The sequence below is a fragment of the Hydra vulgaris genome, chromosome 09 (assembly GCF_038396675.1).
Source record: "Hydra vulgaris chromosome 09, alternate assembly HydraT2T_AEP".
In the NCBI taxonomy this organism is placed as follows: domain Eukaryota; kingdom Metazoa; phylum Cnidaria; class Hydrozoa; order Anthoathecata; family Hydridae; genus Hydra; species Hydra vulgaris.
The window spans coordinates 12,415,767-12,437,284 of NC_088928.1; the positions used below are offsets into that span (position 1 = coordinate 12,415,767).

Consider the following 21,518-nt stretch of genomic DNA (forward strand, 5'->3'; position numbering starts at 1 on the left):
GAGTTAGAGTTAGAGAGCGAAATACAAATCCTAATTTTATTTACATTTTCTCTGTACTGTCCTGCCAGGACCATGGTCATTTTAACTATAGTTCTTGAATGGTTACTTTAGCTATTGATGATTTTTGTATTATTAATGATTATTATTATTGATGATTATTGTAGTATTAGGTGATGTACTTATAGAAATTAAAAGCTTTTTACTTATGTATTTAGATGATGTACTTATAGAAATTAAAAGCTTTTTACTAGAGCTGATTGTGTTAAAAATTTTAAAACACAATTGTCATGTAATGATTTTGACTTGTTCTTTTAAAAAAAGTTTTTTTTGGGGTTAAAATACATTATTTCATAAATTAAAAATCTTTCGATAATGTAATAATTTTAATATTAATTAATAAATTCATTATTTACAATTAAAAATTTTAATAATAACTATAAATACAAATTATAAATTATTTTTTATTCTCATAATTATTGTTAATCTCATATAAATAATAATAATATAAATAACAACAATCTCATATAAATCACTTTATTATTTAATCTTTTGGTGATGTTGACTAAATAATTTTTGTAGCAATTTTGTAATTGTAATTGTAATACATTTAATAATTAGGGGAGCACTAATGCACTGATATCGACCTGCCCATGCTTTAACCATTTAGCTGATGCATTGACATTGGTCTTGGTAACCATCAGCAGATTTATTTATTTATTTATTTGTATTTGAAAAATGTACAAAATACAAAATGGTGAGACAGGTTGAAAAATTGAAAAATTAATTTTATGTAACACCAAAAAAAAAAAAAAAAAGAAAATTCAATATGAGTAAATGTGAAAAAATCAAGATAGTAGACTGCATGACAGTTTAAATCCTACTTTTTTAAATTTGATTTGAATGCTGGCAGTGAGGGTAAATTCACTATGTGGTCAGGAAGTGAGTTCCATACTTTAATGATTTTTTCTCTGTAAAAAAATCTTCTAGTATCATTAATGTGTTTATTACGTGGAGTAAACTTTTGTGAATGGCTTCTAGTAAAATATTTCAAATTTGAAAAAGTAAAAAAATCTGAAAATGGTTTAACAACGAGATTATGTACAATTTTATTTATATGACAAATTTTATACTTGACAATTTTAAGTCATATAAAGATCAAATTTAACTTTGTGATACTCAAGAGATTCTAGTTGGAAAACAATAAGTCTTGATAAGTATGAATCAGTGTATGTAATATGACACCTTTTGCAGACAATTCTGGTAAAATATTTTTGAACTTTTTCTATGCAAATTATATCTTTTAAAAGATGAGGGCTCCAAACTGGGGTGCAAGATTCTAATACAGGCTGTACATAAACTTTGTAAGCTTTTAACAAAAGTTAAGAATTGTTAGAGGTGAAGGATTTTAATAGTAAGTAAATGCAAGAGTATGCTATGCTTGAAATACGAGAGCAGTGATTAGAGAACTTCGTATCAAAGGACATGGTGATTCCAATATCCTGAATTGAATAAATAGTTTCAATATTGATAATGGAGTTAAATGAATAAGGATGAGTAGGTATATTATATCTTTTGTAGCATAAATGAAAACATTTGTTGGTTGGTATTTTTAGTTGCCAGTCATTGGACCATGCCAAGATTTTTTTTAAAGTGTTTATAAGATCAATATTGTTGCAATCATTTCTCGATTGACACAACTTAATATCATCTGCAAACAGCTTAATGCGACAATCTCCATCAGTGCAATAAACTGTCGTTAATAAATATTAAGAACAATATAGGTCCTAGTACAGTTCCTTGTGGTGTTCCACTCTTAACCGGAGGGTTTTTAGAATATGAGGTACCAACACACACATATTGAAGGCGATTAGTTACAAAATTTTTAAACCCATTAAAGTTTAGGATGAGTTACTGAGTCAAGCTTTTTCAAAGTCAGTATAGATGATATCAACTATTTTTTGTTATTTACGGCAGTGGTCCGTTCGTTAAAGTTTCCAGCATTTGTGAACACGTGGATCTGCGATTTATAAAACCGAATTGATGTTGAGAAAAAGAGTTTCTAACAGATAGTTTTTTATGGTTTTAGCAATGATTGATTCCATAACTTTGCAAACGATACAGGTCATTGAAATAGGTCTGTAGTTAGTTGGTAAAGAAGGGTTGCTTTTCTTAAATATTGGACTAATTATTGCTGATTTCCAAATTTTAGGTATAGTATTAGTGGTCATTGACATTTTGAACAAAATAGAAAGAGTAATGGCAATTGTAGTTGCAATTGATTTTGAAAATAAAGGAGGGTAACCATCTGGAGGTTTGGAAAACTTTGCTGGGAGTTTTTGTAGTAATGAAATGACAGAACCATACGGAAATAATACATTACTCAAAGAGTTTTGATGGGATGGAAAATCTAATGGAGGACTAACACCGTTGTCAGTGATGAAGACAGAGGCAAAAAAGTTGTTCAAAATACGCGTTTTTTTACAATCATTTAAACAAAGGGAACCATCAGAACTTGCAAGTGGTGTAACAGAATGGTGACACTTGGAATTTGAATTGATAAAAGAGTAAAACTTGTTGATATTTTCTTTATTGACAATATCTTTTTCTTTATTAATAGCGTTTTTTATTATTTCGGCATCGTATAGATGTGAGCAATTCTTGCATTTGATAAAAGTATTTAAATTAAAATTTCTTTTGTATTTTTGGTATAAAATACGTTTTTTAAATGCCAAATTTCGAAGTGCGCAAGGTTGAATACTGTATCTTTTTTTATGGAGTGCTGGTACGTGCGACAAAATGTCACATATAGCATGCCAGAATGATTCAACATTATGATGTTGCTCAGCTTATTTGTACCAGTTTACATTAATTAAATCTTTGTTGGTATTATTATAGTTGGCCTTATGAAAATTATATGAAATTGGAAATGATGGTTTTTTACTGCTAATCAAGGTTCCCAAATTGCAATTAAAGAGAATTGTACAATGGTCGCAGGTACTGGTGAAAGGGGCTGTAGTTACTACATTGTATACATTGATTTTATCATCGGTTAATATAAGATCCAAAATGTTGTTCAATCAGGTACTGTTTGATACCGGCTGGGTTAGGGCGTTCACCTTACAAGTTTTTATGAACAAGTCATGACAAGAATCGTCTAGGCTAATGGTGTTGACCAATCAATGAGCGGTAGATTAAAATTGCCTGATACTATACAAGTATGATTACAAGTTGATGAAATTTTTCATAGCATCTTACATAAGGGTTTGGTTTTCAAAAAACATCAGGCTGCACACAGGGGGTGGTAACTTTTTGAGACCAGAGGAGACACATACGTCTACACTAGTAATTTCAGTATCTACAAGTTCTTTAGAAACATTAAAATTAATTTGTACAGAATGGATTTTACTTCGCACTAATATGAGTGAGCCACCACCATTGCCATTACGATCACGTCGAAATACTTGGAAATCATTTCCATTTAACAGTAGCGAGTCTGGAGTTTTGTTGTTAAGCCAGGTTTCAGTGATGAGAATAACATCGAGATTGCTGTTTCGGAGAAGATTATGTAAATGATTTAGTTTATTGTTAAGTGATCTTGCATTGAAGTATGCACAATTAATGATTTTATTTAGTCGTCTGTTTACATTTTCTTCCGTAGAATTATGTTTCAAAGTTTTAATAATGATTTGTATAAGTGGGATGGAATGTTTTATTGGAACATTCTGGATTAATATCATTGGATAATAATCATTGATTATCGTAGCGGTTGGACGAAAAGCGGCGTTACGTTTTTTGCATTCGGTTCTGAGGAGGGGTTAGCTCTGTTTCTAGCTGATTCATCCGTAAGGATTACTACTATTGTACTGGGTAGTTCAACACTAATTATAGTTCAAGAATTTGTAAATAAAAAAATAAAAAATAAGGTATCTAACATAAGCAATAAAAAGTGACTTTAACTGGTTAAATAACAGTGTAAATAAATAAATACACAAAAAAAAATGTTGATAATACTACCATTGATGGTTATCACTGTTAATCGGTTCAATATAACTCGAAAATACGGTGAAAGGCAGATTTATTACAACAATTTAAAGGAGCCTTTACAAACACGCCTTATCTCGTCAATGAATGGTAATCCAAAAAACCAAAAAAATGCCAATGTTTTCAGGAACATTAGTTTGTTTGTTTTTGTGATTCTATAATGTATGCAAAAATACAATTATTTCATAAACAAATTGTTTCAAAGTATTTTTTGAACAGTTTTTTATTAAGGGTTTCCTACTTTTTTAATGTCTTTTTATAATTTAGAACAGAAATTATATGACTTATAGTTCCAAACTATACAAGGAGAAAAGTTTAAAATCATTAAATGTGAATTTAAAAAAATTTTTCTGCCAGATGCTCATCCTTTTGATATTTTTACGGTGCAGATATTACCAATTGCTTTTGAACGATATCATCAATAGCAAAACAGTCCCAGATTGGACTTTTAGATGCTTGTGGATTTATTTCTTATTAAACTTTATTTCTAAGTTTTATTCCTAAAATATAGTTAAAAATATATACATACATATATATATATATATATATGTGTGTGTATATATATATATATATATATATATATATATATATATATATATATATATATATATATATATATATATATATATATATATATATATATATATATATATATATATAAATTAAAATATATACTTTACATATATATATATATATATATATATATATATATAAAGTATAAATTCAAATTTAGGGCTGGTACATTAGTGTCGCCCTGTACCAATTAGCATCGACCAAAAGTAGGCATTGGTGCACCCTTATTATTGATACATAATAATACTTTTTTTTAATTATAATTTCTGCTCTGTTTAGTTCTGGTTTATTATAGTAACAGGTGAACCCTAACTAAACTACTAAAACATGTTCATGAACATGTTTTAGTACTGATGTAGCTTACTTTAGTACTGATGTAGTTTACTGATAAAAACTTCTAATCTTTTTTAATTGTAATTTTTTAGTTTATTATGGTTCCCTATAAATTAATAAGAATTAATATAACTTATATTATGTTTAGAGGTAGTTTGCTTCAAAATGAACACAGATATGAGGAAGCTATTTATTCATATAAAGAAGCTATAAAGTACAGACCTCGTTTAGCTTGTAAGTTTTTAAAGTTTTGTTTATTTTTAATTACCAAATTCCTACTTTCACAGATTTAGCTAATAATAATTTTTTCTTTTCTTATTTATTTTATAAATTTATTTAATTTTGATCTAAAATCCCAAATGTTTTGTTTTAAAAAGTCAATAAGCAAATATACTCAGGTTTTAAGGTTTATTCCCCCCACTATATTTTTCTATGTTTTTATAATATGTTTTTTGTATATACATTTAATAAATAAATTGTCAGTAATTTCTATTGATTTTTTACTAAAAAAAAATACCGTATTAGTAATATTTAGTATTATTGAAAAAAATATTTATTGTTTGAATGAAATTAGGTTAAAAAAAAGAGTAATGACAATGTTTGAATGAAATTAAATCAATATAAATTTTTTATTTCATTTTTAGCAGCACATTTAAATCTTGGAGTAACTCTTATGTCCTTAAATTTAAATTATGATGCTTTAAAGGTATTTTTTGTTTATATGTATAGTGGCAAACCCAGAGTTTATTTGGGGATACCGGTTATTTTTTGGCAACGTTGGGGTGGGGTGAGTGATGTTCTTGAGATTCCCCCTCCCCCTTCATCCCTAGTTAAAATTGGTGCCGCAACTATGATTTTTTAATCATCATTTTTTTAATCATCATTTTTTTAATTATCATTTTTATCATTTGTGTTTTATCTTGTTTAGTTTTATCCAAAAATAAGTAGTTGATTTAAAATCATGAACACATGAATTTACCAGTGGATGTAACCATGTTATTTGAGTTACATTAAAAAAAACTTTTTTACTTAAGAATTTAATATTATAGTAAAGTATTTTAAACATTTCTTAACTATATTTTATTAAATTTAATTTTAGTAGTTATTAATTTTTTAAATAATTAGTAATTAAATGTTTAAATACTTTAAACAATTTTTAATCAATATTTACACTACGTATAGTTATTCAAATACAAGATGTAAATCTTTTTTGTTAATTTTACAAATATCACGCGCAGCAAGTATTAAGTTGTGTAATATTTGTAAAATTAAAATTAATTATTTGAATAAAAAACATAAGCATATAATAAACATATTTACTATTATTTTAATTTTAAAATTTTAAATTTAATATTAGCAAATTTGTTCATTTAACTTTTACTAAAGATTTAAAGTGATTTAAAGACACCTTTTAATTAAAGATAATTAAAGAAGAGATAATTACGGCAAACATAAGTTTAAAAATGTTATATTTTTTTGATTAAAAAATATTTATTTTAAAAGTTATATATTTTTTTATTCATTAAGTATAATAAAAAAAATTAATAACTAAGTTACATTTACTATGGATCTTTTTAAGCATTAAAGACATTGAAGTTTAAAAATAACTAGATCTTAATAAAACTTTTATTAAATATTGTAATCGTTATCTTTGTTATTTTTAAAGTCAAAAAGTATATGAAAAATAAACTTTTTTTGGTTTTTCTCACGTGAACTAAAATAGCAAACTAAAGATCAAAAGTTCATTCATTCAAAAATTAACTTTGCGTGATAGTTATTAAGACTGAAATTTTTTGCTTTTGTTCATTTATTATTAAAAACAGTTCATTCTTTATTGCCAACAATCAAAAGTTAACTTTACTCAGAATGGGTATTATAAAATCGTTCTATCTTTTAAAAAAGCAAGTTTTTTATACATTCCATTGCTATAAAATTTTGTAACAAGTTTTTAAAATTAAGTTTTGTAACAATATTCATTTTTTAAACTAGCATTCAGTTGATAACCGAAGGACAGTTATGTCACATAATTACCTTAAAAAAGCAATTTTTAATTCATTCGTCCTGAAGAAAAAGTGAAGTAAATTAACCGAAAATTATTTATATACTATATTAAATTATATTTATATACTGCTACATTTAAAACCAAAACTTTTTTCCTATTTTTAATAAAAAGCCAAAGAAATGTTAAAAGATAAATTAATTTTATTTATAAACTTTGGCATATGTATAATTCTGACATATATAAAATTCGCCGAATGTTTTTGAATTGTTATATAAATACTAATATGAAATAAGATAAACAAAAAAATATATCACCAAACAAAAAATAAATAAAACAAAAAATACATTAAAAAATAAAAAGTATGCATACAACAATGAAAGGCCTCAGAATGGCAAAAAAACATTAATGCCAATGTGTAAACATAATTTGTGTAGTGATTAAGTAAAAAACATCTCCTCAGAGTCGCGTCTATTATTACTGGCGTTTCGATGAGGATCAGCACTTATAACTAGTTTATCCCGTCAGACAAACATCATCGCCACTTATGCTTTACCCCGCGACTTACGCCTATTCCATACTGCAGTAAAAAAGGATTCACTACAAATAGCCAAAACCCAACCATACCCAAATTTGAAAAGCACTAATATTTTTTTATTGATATGACAAGTGTTAATCTATTGCACAATATAAGTAAAAATAATTAATTAATTAAGAAAAAGTGAAGTATCTAAAATAAACCGAAAACTATTTATATACTACTACATTTAAAACCAAAACTTTTTTCCTATTTTTAATAAAAAGCCAAAGAAATGTTAAAAGATAAAATAATTTTTGGCGCTTTTTTTTGGGTGCTCCAGCGGTACTAAAACAGGTTCCTCCCTCTGGGTTCCTCCCTTGGGCAGGCAAATAACATTAAAAAATATATACATATGCATAATATTTTTATATGTGTGTATATATGTATATACATACACATATATAAAAATATATACATATATGTTTTTATATGTGTGTATTTTATATATATCTATATATATATCTATATATATCTATCTATCTATCTATTTATATATATATATATACATATACATATACATATACATATACAAATATATATATATATATATATATATATATATATATATATATATATATATATATATATATATATATATATATATATATATATATAGATATATATAGATATATATAGATATATATATAGATATATATAAAAATACACACATAAAAAATTCAGGTCGGCATTCGGCAATGCTGACGCAAAAGCCGACCTATCTTTGCTTTAGAACAGCATACAACTGCCAACCTGAATACCCTAAAGTGTTGGCATGCAAATTGAAATACATGTAAAAAATATATAATACTTGTTAAATATTAGTTCATAATTTATTTATTGTAACTACTTGCTTTTCAAGTTAGAGTAAATTATGAAAATATGCCAGTAAGACAATCGCCATTGCGCGGAAACAACGTTTATATATAACAAAAAACAACTATATTTAGTATTTTTACCTTTTTTTTCCCTCCATCAGTTTACATATAGTTACAAGTTCATACTATACTACAATTAAATATTGAAAAACACCACTCCTACTACTGTAGGAGAATTAAATACTTATTCTCCGTAGAGGTTAAAACAACCGGATGTAACTGTCTACTCATTTTATTAAAAAATTTGCCGTTTTAGACAAAATCTTCGCCTACACCACACAAACTAAATTTGTTTTTCTAAACTACGTTCATTCTATAAGCAATCTAAAAAACCAATTAAAATGCGGTAGTGGTGTAGTGGTAAGAGCGCTCGCTTTGTAAGCAAGAGGTTCGGAGTTCGACTCCCACCACGTCCCTGGAAGTACCGTGCTCAACTTAGTTTCTCCGCGCAGCGGCCTTGCTCGGCAAGGTTCGTGTTTCGGAATTAAAGAGTTGAGAGAGGGTTGCACCACGAATAACAATTAAAAAAATAAAAAACACAAAAAAATGAGTAGCCTCCTCGACTGTAGTGGCTCCCTTCGGGTCTTGGGGAGGTGAATAATCTATAAAAAAAAAAAAAAAAAAAAATGTAATAAATAAACTATGACCATTTTTTTTGGTTAAAAAAACAACTTAAAAACAAAAAAATCACCAATTCATAAATTTGCTATATACTTAATTTACTACACAAAATTTAATTGCTACATTCTTTAAAATATTGTCTAAAGCTATGCTATTATAAAGCAATCCTTTTATAATCAGTTAATCATTACCCCTATTGTAACAAAAAGCAAAGAATCCAAATTTTTTTTTGCCAACCTAAAGTCGGCTAAGGTCAGCATGCTTGTGCCGACCTGAAATCTTTCAAATGTATATGTATATGTGTATATATATATACACATATGTGCATATATATATACACACACACATATATATATATTTATATATGTGTGTATATATACATATATCTTTGTGTACTTTGCCTTACTTGATATATCATACTAAAATTCCAGTATATCATGATATACTGGAATTTTACATGATACTAGGTGATATTATGATATCACCTAGTAGGCTAGTGGAGATCTTAAGACTTTTCATGCTCTGTCAATTTACTAACTATCACTACACCATTAACTTCACCCTACTTCTACGACACCCACGACTTCACACCACTACCTTTATTTACTTGATGTAAAACAAAAAGTTAGAATAGGATTTTTTCAGAATATTTATAAATAAAAAAATTTCAGGTGTTTCAGAATGCATCAAATTTGAGTGATCATGGTCTGAAAGATCCTGGAAATCATGCTATGTCTTGTGAGTTTTAAAAACTTTTCGTGTTTTTTATTGAAGTTTTTTTTTTATGATAAAAACTCTATTTTATTTTTAGTGACTCATATACGTTATAATGCTGGACGAATCTTATTTAATCTCAGAAATACACAGGTTACTTGTTTAATTTGATATATTAGTGCTGGGTGCAGGTGAGGGTCCTAAATCATGGTAAAGACAACTTACCTATGAGAAGGAAAATAACCAATTAGTTGCAGCAAATAACATTTAAGTTTTCATAAAATCTAAACATGAAGTTTTAGTTCTTGCTGTATAAAAGCTGCTTAAAAGATAGTGTTTCAGAGTTGCATTCAACCTAAGGATTTCAATTGTTTTGAATCTTTGAAAAGAAGTTATATCTTTATTTTCCTTTTAATATATTTTGTATTCTTGTTATTTAGTTTAGTTTTGTTTTTATTTATTTTTATGTCAATAACAATTTCAACCATAAATCTTATTTTTTAGCAAACATACAGTTTAATAATAAAAATAAGTTTTATGTTCATTTAAAGTACAAATCTAATTTTTTTATTGTTTTATTAAAGGATGCTATCAAATGGTTCAATGAAGCATTAGCTGGTATGCCTGATAGTTATGAACCTCAAAGCATCTTTAATATGTTGGGTAGTGTTTTTGTTTTCTTTTTTACATTTTACATTTTAGTTAAAAAATAAATATTTACATGATAATATGAATGTCTTTATAAGTATATATATTTTTTTGTTTAAAGTACCTTTAAGATACCTATATATTTATAGGTATCTTAAAGATATTTTAAGGAAGAAAAAAAATAAGAAACAGTAGTAGTAGAAACTAAAATAAAATAAATGATAAAGTAGTTTAAAGTGATCTAAATGTCTAAAATTAAAGTTAAAAAAAGAAAAGAAAAGTATGTATATAAATATCTATATAAAAGCAATAATAATATTAAATAATAATAATTTATTAATATTACCATTAGTTATTAATGATAATAGTAATAATAGTTAGAGCAGTAATGTATCGTTTAAAGATGAATCAATTAATCGTGTTCTATGCACTAACTATGATTAATCGAACAAAAATGTGCCTGAACCATTAATGATGTGTTATATAAAAGATTATCTATAAAATGCTATAAAATTACTTATATTAGTAGTTTTTCGATTTACGATTATTTTCCTTACAATGCTTTTTTTCACATGCGAAGAAGTAAATAGATTGTCTAATGTATTTCTATAATCGTAAAAAAATTAAATAGATTGTTTAACGTATTGGTAATCGTAAATTGTTAACTTAAATATCTTTTTAATTAACACATTAACAAGATACTTAAAATATTTAAATATTGCTCATTTTAAAATTTTGCATCATTCAAAAAACAAATTTATATATATATATATATATATATATATATATATATATATATATATATATATATATATATATATATATATATATATATATATATATATGTAGTTAGATAGATTCTGAATTCTGCCCCAGGCCCTGAGGACTTCAGGGGCCCCAAGTAAAATTCAAGGCCCTTTTCTTTTTCTTTTTCTTTTTGCTTAGAAATGAAGTTATTGCAGAGAAAAAATATTTTCTATTCAATAGAAAAGGGTCACAAAATCAAGTTTTTCCACAGACCTCAACCAACCTCGGTGCGGCTCTACATCTCTCTCTCTTTCTCTCTCTCTCTCTCTCTCTCTCTCTCTCTCTCTCTCTCTCTCTCTCTCTCTCTCTCTCTCTGTCTCTCTCTCTCTCTCTCTCTCTATATATATATATATATATATATATATATATCTATATATATATATATATGTTTATATATATTTATATATATGTTTATATATATATATATATGTATATGTATATATATATGTATATGTATATATATATAAATATACATATATATCACTCCCTTGTTTATCCACATTAACAGAAATTTTTTTAAAAAACTTGATGTTTTTATATAGTAATTATTTTAAGAATTTGTGGCAAAATAAAGCTATAAGAAACTACAGAGAGTAAAGCAGCAATACTTGAAGAAAGGAAAAGAATACTATACAAAATAGAAAATCTAAAAATTAAAAAAAAAATTTATCACGAAAGTAGTATACCTAAATATTTTAGTGTTTTTTTTCTTCTTTTTATCAAGGCATTTGTTATTTTTCACCAAAAAACCAATACAAGTCGAGGAAAAAAGCAAATAAGAATATAAGGAAAATAAAAACATTTTTTAATATACAATTTATTCGCCAGTTTTGTCAGCCAGTATGTTAAGAAACTACTTTATTATTTGCGATATAAATAAGGACAATTTTAAAATTTGCTTTTAAATGTTTTTACTAAACTTTACTGTTTTGCAAGGAAACTAATTGCTATTTATTTGTAAATTTTTTTTTTATTTTGACAAGTTTTTCATGTAAAATAAAATAAAATATCATTAATACTAATATTCAAATATAAAATATTTGTTTTCACTACCCCCATCAAAATAGTCTGCACTTTTGTTGGATTCTCCAAATTGTGGGTTTAAACCTCTAAAAAGTTTATTTTCTGAACTATTGTTTTTGATAATGCTCCAAAAGCTTGTTGACTAGTGGATTTTTAATTTACTGAACTTTTTTAACAATTTTTTTTGACTAGTCTATTTAAAGCTTTTTTTTTAAGTTTTAAAATACATTTTTTCAAACAGAGCATCTCTAGTTATTGGTATTAATGTTGGAAATTGGGCAATATAAAGGAAACAATTTCAGACATGCATCAAATGTGGTAAATACATTTATAAAAGAAACCATGCTGTTCTTTCATTTCAGTTTAGTTTCTTCCATCATTACAAAATTTATTAATCAAATAATATATTTTACAAAAAATAGCAATTTATTTTTCAATTATATAAGTATTGAGAAAAAACGTCAAATGTAGCAAAAACATTTTTAAAAGCAAAAAGAGGTGAAATAAATAAACATGGAAAAAAAATTAAAAAAATTTCTCATAGTTCTAGCGTATACAGCAAATTAGTTTCTTAATATATGGACTGATAAAAATCCTGAATAAGTTGCATATCAAAACTTTCAATTGTTGTTAAACTGTTATAAAATAAAATGTTATTTCCTCAACTTGTATTAAATTTGGTAGCTAAAAATAACAGCCACCTTAAAAAAAAGAATACAAAAGTTGAAATTTTTTTTTTTTAAATTTTCTTTATTTAATTATTAAATTTTTCTAGTTTATTTAATTTCCTTTTTTTAGTATTGATTTTTTTCTCAGTAGATAAGTTTAGCTTTTTGCCCCAAATTATTCAAAAGCTTTGAAAGTTAAAAGATGCGAACTGCATAGCCAAGGTGTCTGAAAAAATTACTTTGAACATGGACAAACAAGGCTATTTTTAGTTTCATTGTTTCATTAAAAAAATGTTTTAATACAATTTTTAAAACTTTTTTTGTTTATATATCCTTCATATTTCTTTTTATATTTGCGCAGCATTTTTTTTGCTCACAAACTCACCATTTTTTAAACTTTGTTTAACTTTTTAATTTGTAATAATTTATTTTCCCAATAAGATTGTTAAGAGACGCGCAGTATGTCAGAATGTGGCCAATGAAAATTGTTCAATGCTCTCTCAACCCTGATTTCAGAATATATTCCACAAAAAAGTTGTATTACAGAATATATTCATGTAATTAAACTTTTAATTTATATCAAGCTCAATGAAAATGTAAAAAATAAATTCCTAGAAAAAGTAAGTTCCTTAGTAAACTCTTATATTTAAAAATTAGAAATCATCTAAATGCTTTCTTAAAAAAATCCTGTGACAGTTACATGCAAAATTATTTCTAACCAACTAATATATTTAGCTTGGTTGATAAGTTTGTATTATTTTAAATTTTTGCATTGTCCTAAACTACCTCTGTCCTAAACTGTCTCCTTCTCCCCTAGATATATAGGTAGATTCATAGATAGATTGTTTTTAGATGCTAAAAGTTTCTTTAATTTGGAATCATTTTACTAAGATCATAGAAAACAGAGCTAGCTGCATTGAATATGGTGAGAATTACAATAAGCCTAGTAGGAGCACAACAGGGATGAGAGGCCATCTTAGGACAAAGCACAAAAACTAGTAGCAAGGAAGGCCAGGGCGAAAGAAAGATCAAAAGCTGCAACTGTTAATGAAAACTTTGACTCTCAGGGGCTCTTTTTCCAGATATTTCCGGAATTCTGGATATTTTACTCAACTTTATGTTTTCCATATATCTAAAACGTTTACCATACATACATGTTTAGGTGTATACTTTTGTAATTTATTTATTTTTTAAGCTTTTCCACTCATCAATCTTACAAAAATTAAGAAAAAAAATGGAAACAACGTAGCTACAAGCAAAACTAAGTGGAAAATAGGGGAAAATATATTCCGGATATTTTACCCAAACAATTTTCCGGGTTTTTAAAATGACCTGGATGATTTTTTAAAATGACCTGGATGATCTGCGAACTCTGATAACAAATTTATACTTGAGCCCTCTTCTAGTACTGGGCCATCAAGAGCAGCCACTGTCAGGACCTCATCCAGAAAAAGATTAAGAAAAGAGCAGTTGTCTGGCAACAAAGTACTAACAAAGCAGTTCCCCAATAATAACAAAGTATTCCCCACAAGTCAATGGATTCAGAATGTTGATGAACAGACAAAAGTTATCATTGCAATGATGCAGTGGATAGCAAGAACCTCAAGGACAGTTTCATGTACCAAAAAGCCAGATTTATACAATGCAATGAAGGCAGCAGTTGATAAAATGTTTAATATAGACAAACCTCATCTGGACGAAATATTATTCACATCTGATCTGTGGACCAACAAGACCACCATTGCAGCATACATTTCTATGACTGTGCACTACATTGATTTGGATTTCCAAATTAAGCATTTTTTGGTCACCTTACAATTCTTTGCTGGCAAACATTTATCAGAAGAAATTGCAAAAAGATTGGATGACTTCACTAAAGACCTAAACTTGCGACCAAACACGCGCACAACAATAACATGCAATGGTGGAGCAAATATGAAGAAAGTCAGAAATCATCGTGTTATAAATGGTGTGTTATGGTGTGTTGATCATAAGATAAATTAGATAGTGCAAAGTGACAGTTCGAAATGTAAGTTGTGGAGAGATTTGAGTTATAAGATGAAAGGACTGGTTGGCTTCTTCAATCATTCTCAGAAGTCAAACAATTTACTAATTGTTAAAGCATAAAAAGTTTCATATATTTCAATTAAAAAACTAAAAATTGCTCAACCTGATGGAACAGTAAGCTCTATCAATTACAATCAATCAATAAGCTACTGCCTCCCATCAAAATTGTAGCAGAAAAATATGTTTCACAAAAGTTATATAACAATTAAGGACAATGATTGAACTATAAAAAAAATTTGAAGAATTCTCTAACCTTGCAAGTTCAGAGAATGAGGTCTCAATAGTCCATGTTATCCCAAAACTCTTTCATCTGGAAGATGAATTGCAGTCAATATCATATGATTCACCCTATCCCATGATAAAAAGAGGTTGCTGCTCATTACTTGTTAAAAATGAATAACATGTTTCCCAAATGTAGAGCTATAGTTTTAGTATACGCATATGCAAACATGTTGAATCCGCATTACAAAGAATCTACATTGCATGGCATTAGATAAAGGTATAACTTGACCCAGATATCCTTGAAGGAAGTTATATTTAACATGTGGAAGGAACAGATGAAGAAAATACATGATGTGAACAGTTTTACAGTTTGATTCAATTTCACACAAAAAAAACGAAGTTTTTTTTTTTCTGTAAATTTAAATTTTGATTATTGTAGCACAATAGCATTGTTTAATGATCCAGTTATATTATATATAAAGTATTATTTTAACTATAAATTTTTTTACTAATATGCTCATACATTTCTATTGATTTCATATTTATACATTTTATTAATTATATATTTTTATTTATTTATTATATATTTTTATTTATTTATTATATATTTTGCAAATTTAATTAATTAAAATAGTAAGCAACAAAAATCTGTTATAAAAAGATTTTAGAAAACAGTTTTTGTTTGGGCCCCAACTCTTATATCTATATATCCTAATCTATAGATATACTATATTATATATACTACATGATATACTACTATATCTTATACTATATGGTACTTGTATTATCTTATACTATATGGTACTTGTATTATCTTATACTATATGGTACTTGTATTATCTTATACTATATGGTACTTGTATTATCTTATACTATATGGTACTTGTATTATCTTATACTATATGGTACTTGTATTATCTTATACTATATGGTACTTGTATTATCTTATACTATATGGTACTTGTATTATCTTATACTATATGGTACTTGTATTATCTTATACTATATGGTACTTGTATTATCTTATACTATATGGTACTTGTATTATCTTATACTATATGGTACTTGTATTATCTTATACTATATGGTACTTGTATTATCTTATACTATATGGTACTTGTATTATCTTATACTATATGGTACTTATAATACCTTGAAATATGGTACTTATACTACCTTGGTATATGATACTTACACTATCTTGTACTATATGGTACTTGTATTATCTTATACTATATGGTACTTGTATTATCTTATACTATATGGTACTTGTATTATCTTATACTATATGGTACTTGTATTATCTTATACTATATGGTACTTGTATTATCTTATACTATATGGTACTTGTATTATCTTATACTATATGGTACTTGTATTATCTTATACTATATGGTACTTGTATTATCTTATACTATATGGTACTTATAATACCTTGAAATATGGTACTTATACTACCTTGGTATATGATACTTACACTATCTTGTACTATATGGTACTTGTATTATCTTATACTATATGGTACTTGTATTATCTTATACTATATGGTACTTGTATTATCTTATACTATATGGTACTTGTATTATCTTATACTATATGGTACTTGTATTATCTTATACTATATGGTACTTGTATTATCTTATACTATATGGTACTTGTATTATCTTATACTATATGGTACTTATAATACCTTGAAATATGGTACTTATACTACCTTGGTATATGATACTTACACTATCTTGTACTATATGGTACTACTCATACTATATGGCTATATGGTACTACTTATACTATATGGTACTACTCATACTATATGGTACTACTCATGCTATATGGTCTACTTTTATATTAGTTCTAACACTAAGTACTAAAATTTTTATATAATATTTTTGTTAAATAAAATTTTTGTTATTGATTATTAATAATATAATTAGAATATGATACACTAATGCTAAAAACTGTTTTAATTCAACGTTGTTTCAAAATATTATGAACAGCTTTTGAAAACATTTTGGAAAAGATGTTCAAAAAAAAATGTCAAAAATTGTTTGAGAAGTTTCAAACCTTTATGATGTTGTTTTAATATGCTCTCAAATATATTTGTTTCAACAGGTTTTTTTTATTCTGGTTTCTTCAACAGAAATTTAGAAAACTTTGTTATTTTTGTTTTGATAAAAAGTGTAATATACAACCATATTAAATTTTTTATTAAACAGAAATAATTAAATCAGAAAAAGTAATTTTTTTCGTAATGAAAAAAAAAAATAGCAAGTAAAATCTAGTAGGTAAAAAAAGTAGACAGGAAGGTAGTATAAACATAGTAGCAGGAAGGTAGTATAAACATAGTAGCAGGAAGGTAGTATAAATATAGTAGCAGGAAGGTAGTATAAACATAGCAGCAGGTAGGTAGTATAAACATAGTAGACAGGAAGGTAGTATAAACATAGTAGACAGGAAGGTAGTATAAACATAGTAGCAGGAAAGTAGTATAAACATAGCAGCAGGTAGGTAGTATAAACATAGTAGACAGGAAGGTAGTATTAACATAGTAGCAGGAAGGTAGCAACATTACTACCTAAAAAAAATGAAGCAAAAAAAAGCATGATTTGAATGAATTTGTTTGTCTTTGAATATTATTTTTAAATCTTTTAGTAGTATAATTTATTTTAACAAATATTGATTTTTATTTATTTACTTAGGTCAAGCATATTCTGTTCTGAAAAAGTATAAAGAGGCAGAGTATTATTTTTTAAAAGCACTAGAGTTTAAAGGTGACCATGTTCCAGCATTGCTAACATATGCACAACATTTAGTTTCTGTGGTATTAATTTTTTGGTATTTAATTACATTTTAAAGTTGAATTAAAGTTTCTAGATTATGTTTACATTTTATTTTTATTTATATTCTTTTTATATTATATTTTATTTTTATTTGTTTTCTATTATTATTTTTATTACATGCTTTACTATAGTAAAGCATGTAATAAAAATAATAATAGAATAAAAATAGTAATAGAAAAAAGTTAGGATTAAAGGATGAATAAAAAATTGAAAAGATATGTTTAACAGATGTTCTAAACACAATAAAGACACTATATATAGTGTCTTTATTGTGTTAAGAACAACTGTTAAACATATCTTTTCAATTTTTTATCCATCCTTTTTCCTAATTTTTTTCCTATTTCACTTGGGCTTGACAGCTCAGTCTAGTTCTTTAAAGCATATTTTTGCATTTTTTAAAAGAGAGGCAGATTTTTTTTAAAAGAACTGAAGTTTAAAGGTGACCACGTTCCAGCATTGTTTAACAGTATACCCAACATTTAGTTTCTGTGGTTTTAATTTTTTTAGTATTTGATTACATTTTAAAATTGAATTAAAATTTTTTCAATGGTGCATATAACTCAATATGACATACATTTTAGCTAAATTCTACACACAAAAAGATTTTACACAAAATAATAAAATAAATTATAAATTTCAACACACAAAAAAAAATTTTAAAATTTTAAAATTTTTAGGATTCCTATTTATCTTTTTTTTTGCACAAATTTTTTAAAGATTTAATTCTATTTCTGTTAAAAAAATGTCTACATGTTTTGTATCCTTTCAAAAAATTATTTTTCTCATTTGGTCAATTGAAATCGTTAGTATTGTAAATCCATAATCTAGCTAAAAATTGATTTAAATTTTGAAAATGTATAAAAATTTTGAAAATTGTGAAATCAAATTTCACATTTTTATTGATTATCATACATTATAAAATAGTTTTTGTCATTTTTTAACATATGTTTATTATTTTATATTATTATATATTTAACTTTTTTTTAAATGTTATTTACCTCCTTAAGGGCAAGAGGGACACTCAAATCGAGGAGGCTACTTTATTTTGGTTATAACTTTCTCTCAACTCTTTCAATCCAAAACACAACTTTGACGAACAAGGCCAGAAAGGCGGAGAAAGAAGTAGAGGGCAGTATCAGGGGCGCGGTATGCATTGAACTCATAACTTCTTGCTTATGAAGCAAACAGAGCGTTTGCTTCACTACTTCACCACCACATTAACACTACACCACTACCACTACACCACTACCGTATTACCTCAACTTAAAATTAATAATAATTTGAATTGTTAATTAAATTTTTTTATTCAAAACTTTATTAATTTAGATAATTTAAGCTTTTAAATTTAAGTAATAAATGAATAATTTATAAAATTTTTTTTTTTTAATGTTTTAATAAGAATAAAAATAAAATCAAAATAATTAAAAAAAAATTAATTTTGTTTAAAATTTTAATAAATTATTTTTAGGTAAGTTTTTCTTTCTTTTAATTAATATAACAAAGTTGTTTAAGGTTTTTTTTTAAGGTCAAAGACTACACCAAAGCAGAGCAATATTTTAAAAAAGCTATTTTCCTTGATCCTAATCGAGTTGAATCTTATCAAATTTATGGTAAATTTTTTATTTGACTTTATTACCAAGTAAAATAATCTGTTGTACATAGGCATTTATTACTGTCTTTGTTTTAAAACATAATTGTATTTGAGAACCCAAAAAATATTCCTAAAACTACCAGTAACTGAGAACCCATAAATATCCTTAAAACTACCAGTAACTGAGAACCCATAAATATCCTTAAAACTACCAGTAACTGAGAATCCATAAATATCCTTAAAACTACCAGTAAACTACTAGGGCTAAACCCAAGGAATGGCAAATTTAATTTCTACATTTATTTATTTGTTATTACACTAATAATTTTCAGTATGCTTCGTACATTTGTGCACTTCAGTGTGTGCTTTATTTTATCCATTATTCTCAGCACACACTGAAACAATTTTGTTTCTTCCCATATTTCTCACAATATTTCTTCCCATATTTCTTGCCATATTTTACTACATTAACCATATCTATACTGCCACAAATCTCAATACTATACTGCCACAAATCTCAATAATATCCCCCCCCCCCTACTTATTTAATTTGCAAACAATCTGATAGAAAAAAATATTCCAATAATAAATAATAAAAAATAATAGAATAGATTTAATTATTTTCAGGTCATGCTCTTGTTAGTCAAAATAAGCTAGATGAAGCTCTATCAACATTGAAGAAAGCATTGCAAATTCTTCCACAAGATGAAGACAGCCTAGCAATTATTAGCAGCATATACAGGTGTTTTTTTTCTTCTTACTTTGAAGATTATTTATGAGATTGCTTAATTCCTAAACTAGTGGATATTTTTTGTGTGATTAGATATTTTATAATTAATGTATAATTTTGTTTAGTAGTCAGTATTTTTTTTAGGAAGATAAAAGACTATGAACATGCTTTATATTTTAAGGAGATGAAAGAGTTTATATTTTAGGGAGATAAAAGACTCTTAAAATGCTTTATATTTGAGGCAGACGAAAGACTATTAAAATGCTTTATATTTTAGGGAGATAAAAGACTATGAAAATGTTTTATATTTTAGGGAGATAAAAGACTCTTAAAATGCTTTATATTTTAGAGAGATGAAAGACTCTTAAAATGCTTTATATTTTAGGGAGATAAAAGACTATGAAAATGCTTTATATTATCAACTACAACTCAATAATATAAAATCAAATGTAAGATTTTCAACTATGTTTTTTAAATATAAGTTTATTAATTTTATCAGAAGGTTACTACAACTTGTTTACAGATTTTCAAAACTGTTTGAAAATTTAATGAACCTATTCCAATGGTTGCTCTCAGTCCTGCAATCTGATATTTAATTTAAATTTGTTTTTTTAATTTGATTTTATTTTAACATAGAATTTAATCTTTCTGAATGTTATAACTTACTAAAATTACTTTTCTAACAATAAAATCTTCTACATGCTGCTATATAAACTTAAAGACTATCAAAAAACAATAATGATTTTTCAGAATCATCTGACAATGATATTTCTTAGAAAAATGATGTTGTCATTATATTCATGCATTTTATTTATATAAATATGAACTCAAAAAAAGATGCTTGACTCAAGATTTTTTGAAGTTTTTATAAAATTAAGCTTTTTAATGTTATGGAATTGTTTAGATTTGATAATTTAACAAGATATGCCAGAGATATGATGGAATAATTTAATAGTTTAACAAGATATGCCAGATACATTATGGAGTAATTTAATAATTTAACAAGGTATGCCAGATATATTAACAATTATTATGACCTTCCGTTTCCAGCTAACTATTAAATACTTATAAAATCTTACATAAGAACTTCAATATTCAAGATCATCCAATTTTATTCCCTGTATTAGCTTGTATTTATTATTGCCACTTACACAGGGAATACACCATGAGTAAAACTCAGGGGACA

At 26.1% G+C, this 21,518-nt stretch overlaps 1 protein-coding gene across 2 annotated transcripts in view; it reads left to right on the forward strand.

The window, feature by feature from the left end:
* The window catches only part of LOC100202110 (protein O-mannosyl-transferase TMTC2), a 51,454-nt gene that overhangs the window by 20,332 nt on the left and 9,604 nt on the right, over nt 1–21,518 (forward strand). For both annotated transcript variants that reach the window (XM_065804756.1, XM_065804757.1), the window contains exons 8-16: nt 5,096–5,181; nt 5,592–5,653; nt 9,694–9,760; nt 9,834–9,889; nt 10,321–10,399; nt 17,871–17,992; nt 19,537–19,621; nt 20,230–20,344; nt 20,718–20,781. In XM_065804756.1, coding sequence (XP_065660828.1) covers nt 5,096–5,181; nt 5,592–5,653; nt 9,694–9,760; nt 9,834–9,889; nt 10,321–10,399; nt 17,871–17,992; nt 19,537–19,621; nt 20,230–20,344; nt 20,718–20,781 — 736 coding nt within the window. The remainder of the gene's footprint in view (nt 1–5,095; nt 5,182–5,591; nt 5,654–9,693; nt 9,761–9,833; nt 9,890–10,320; nt 10,400–17,870; nt 17,993–19,536; nt 19,622–20,229; nt 20,345–20,717; nt 20,782–21,518) is intronic.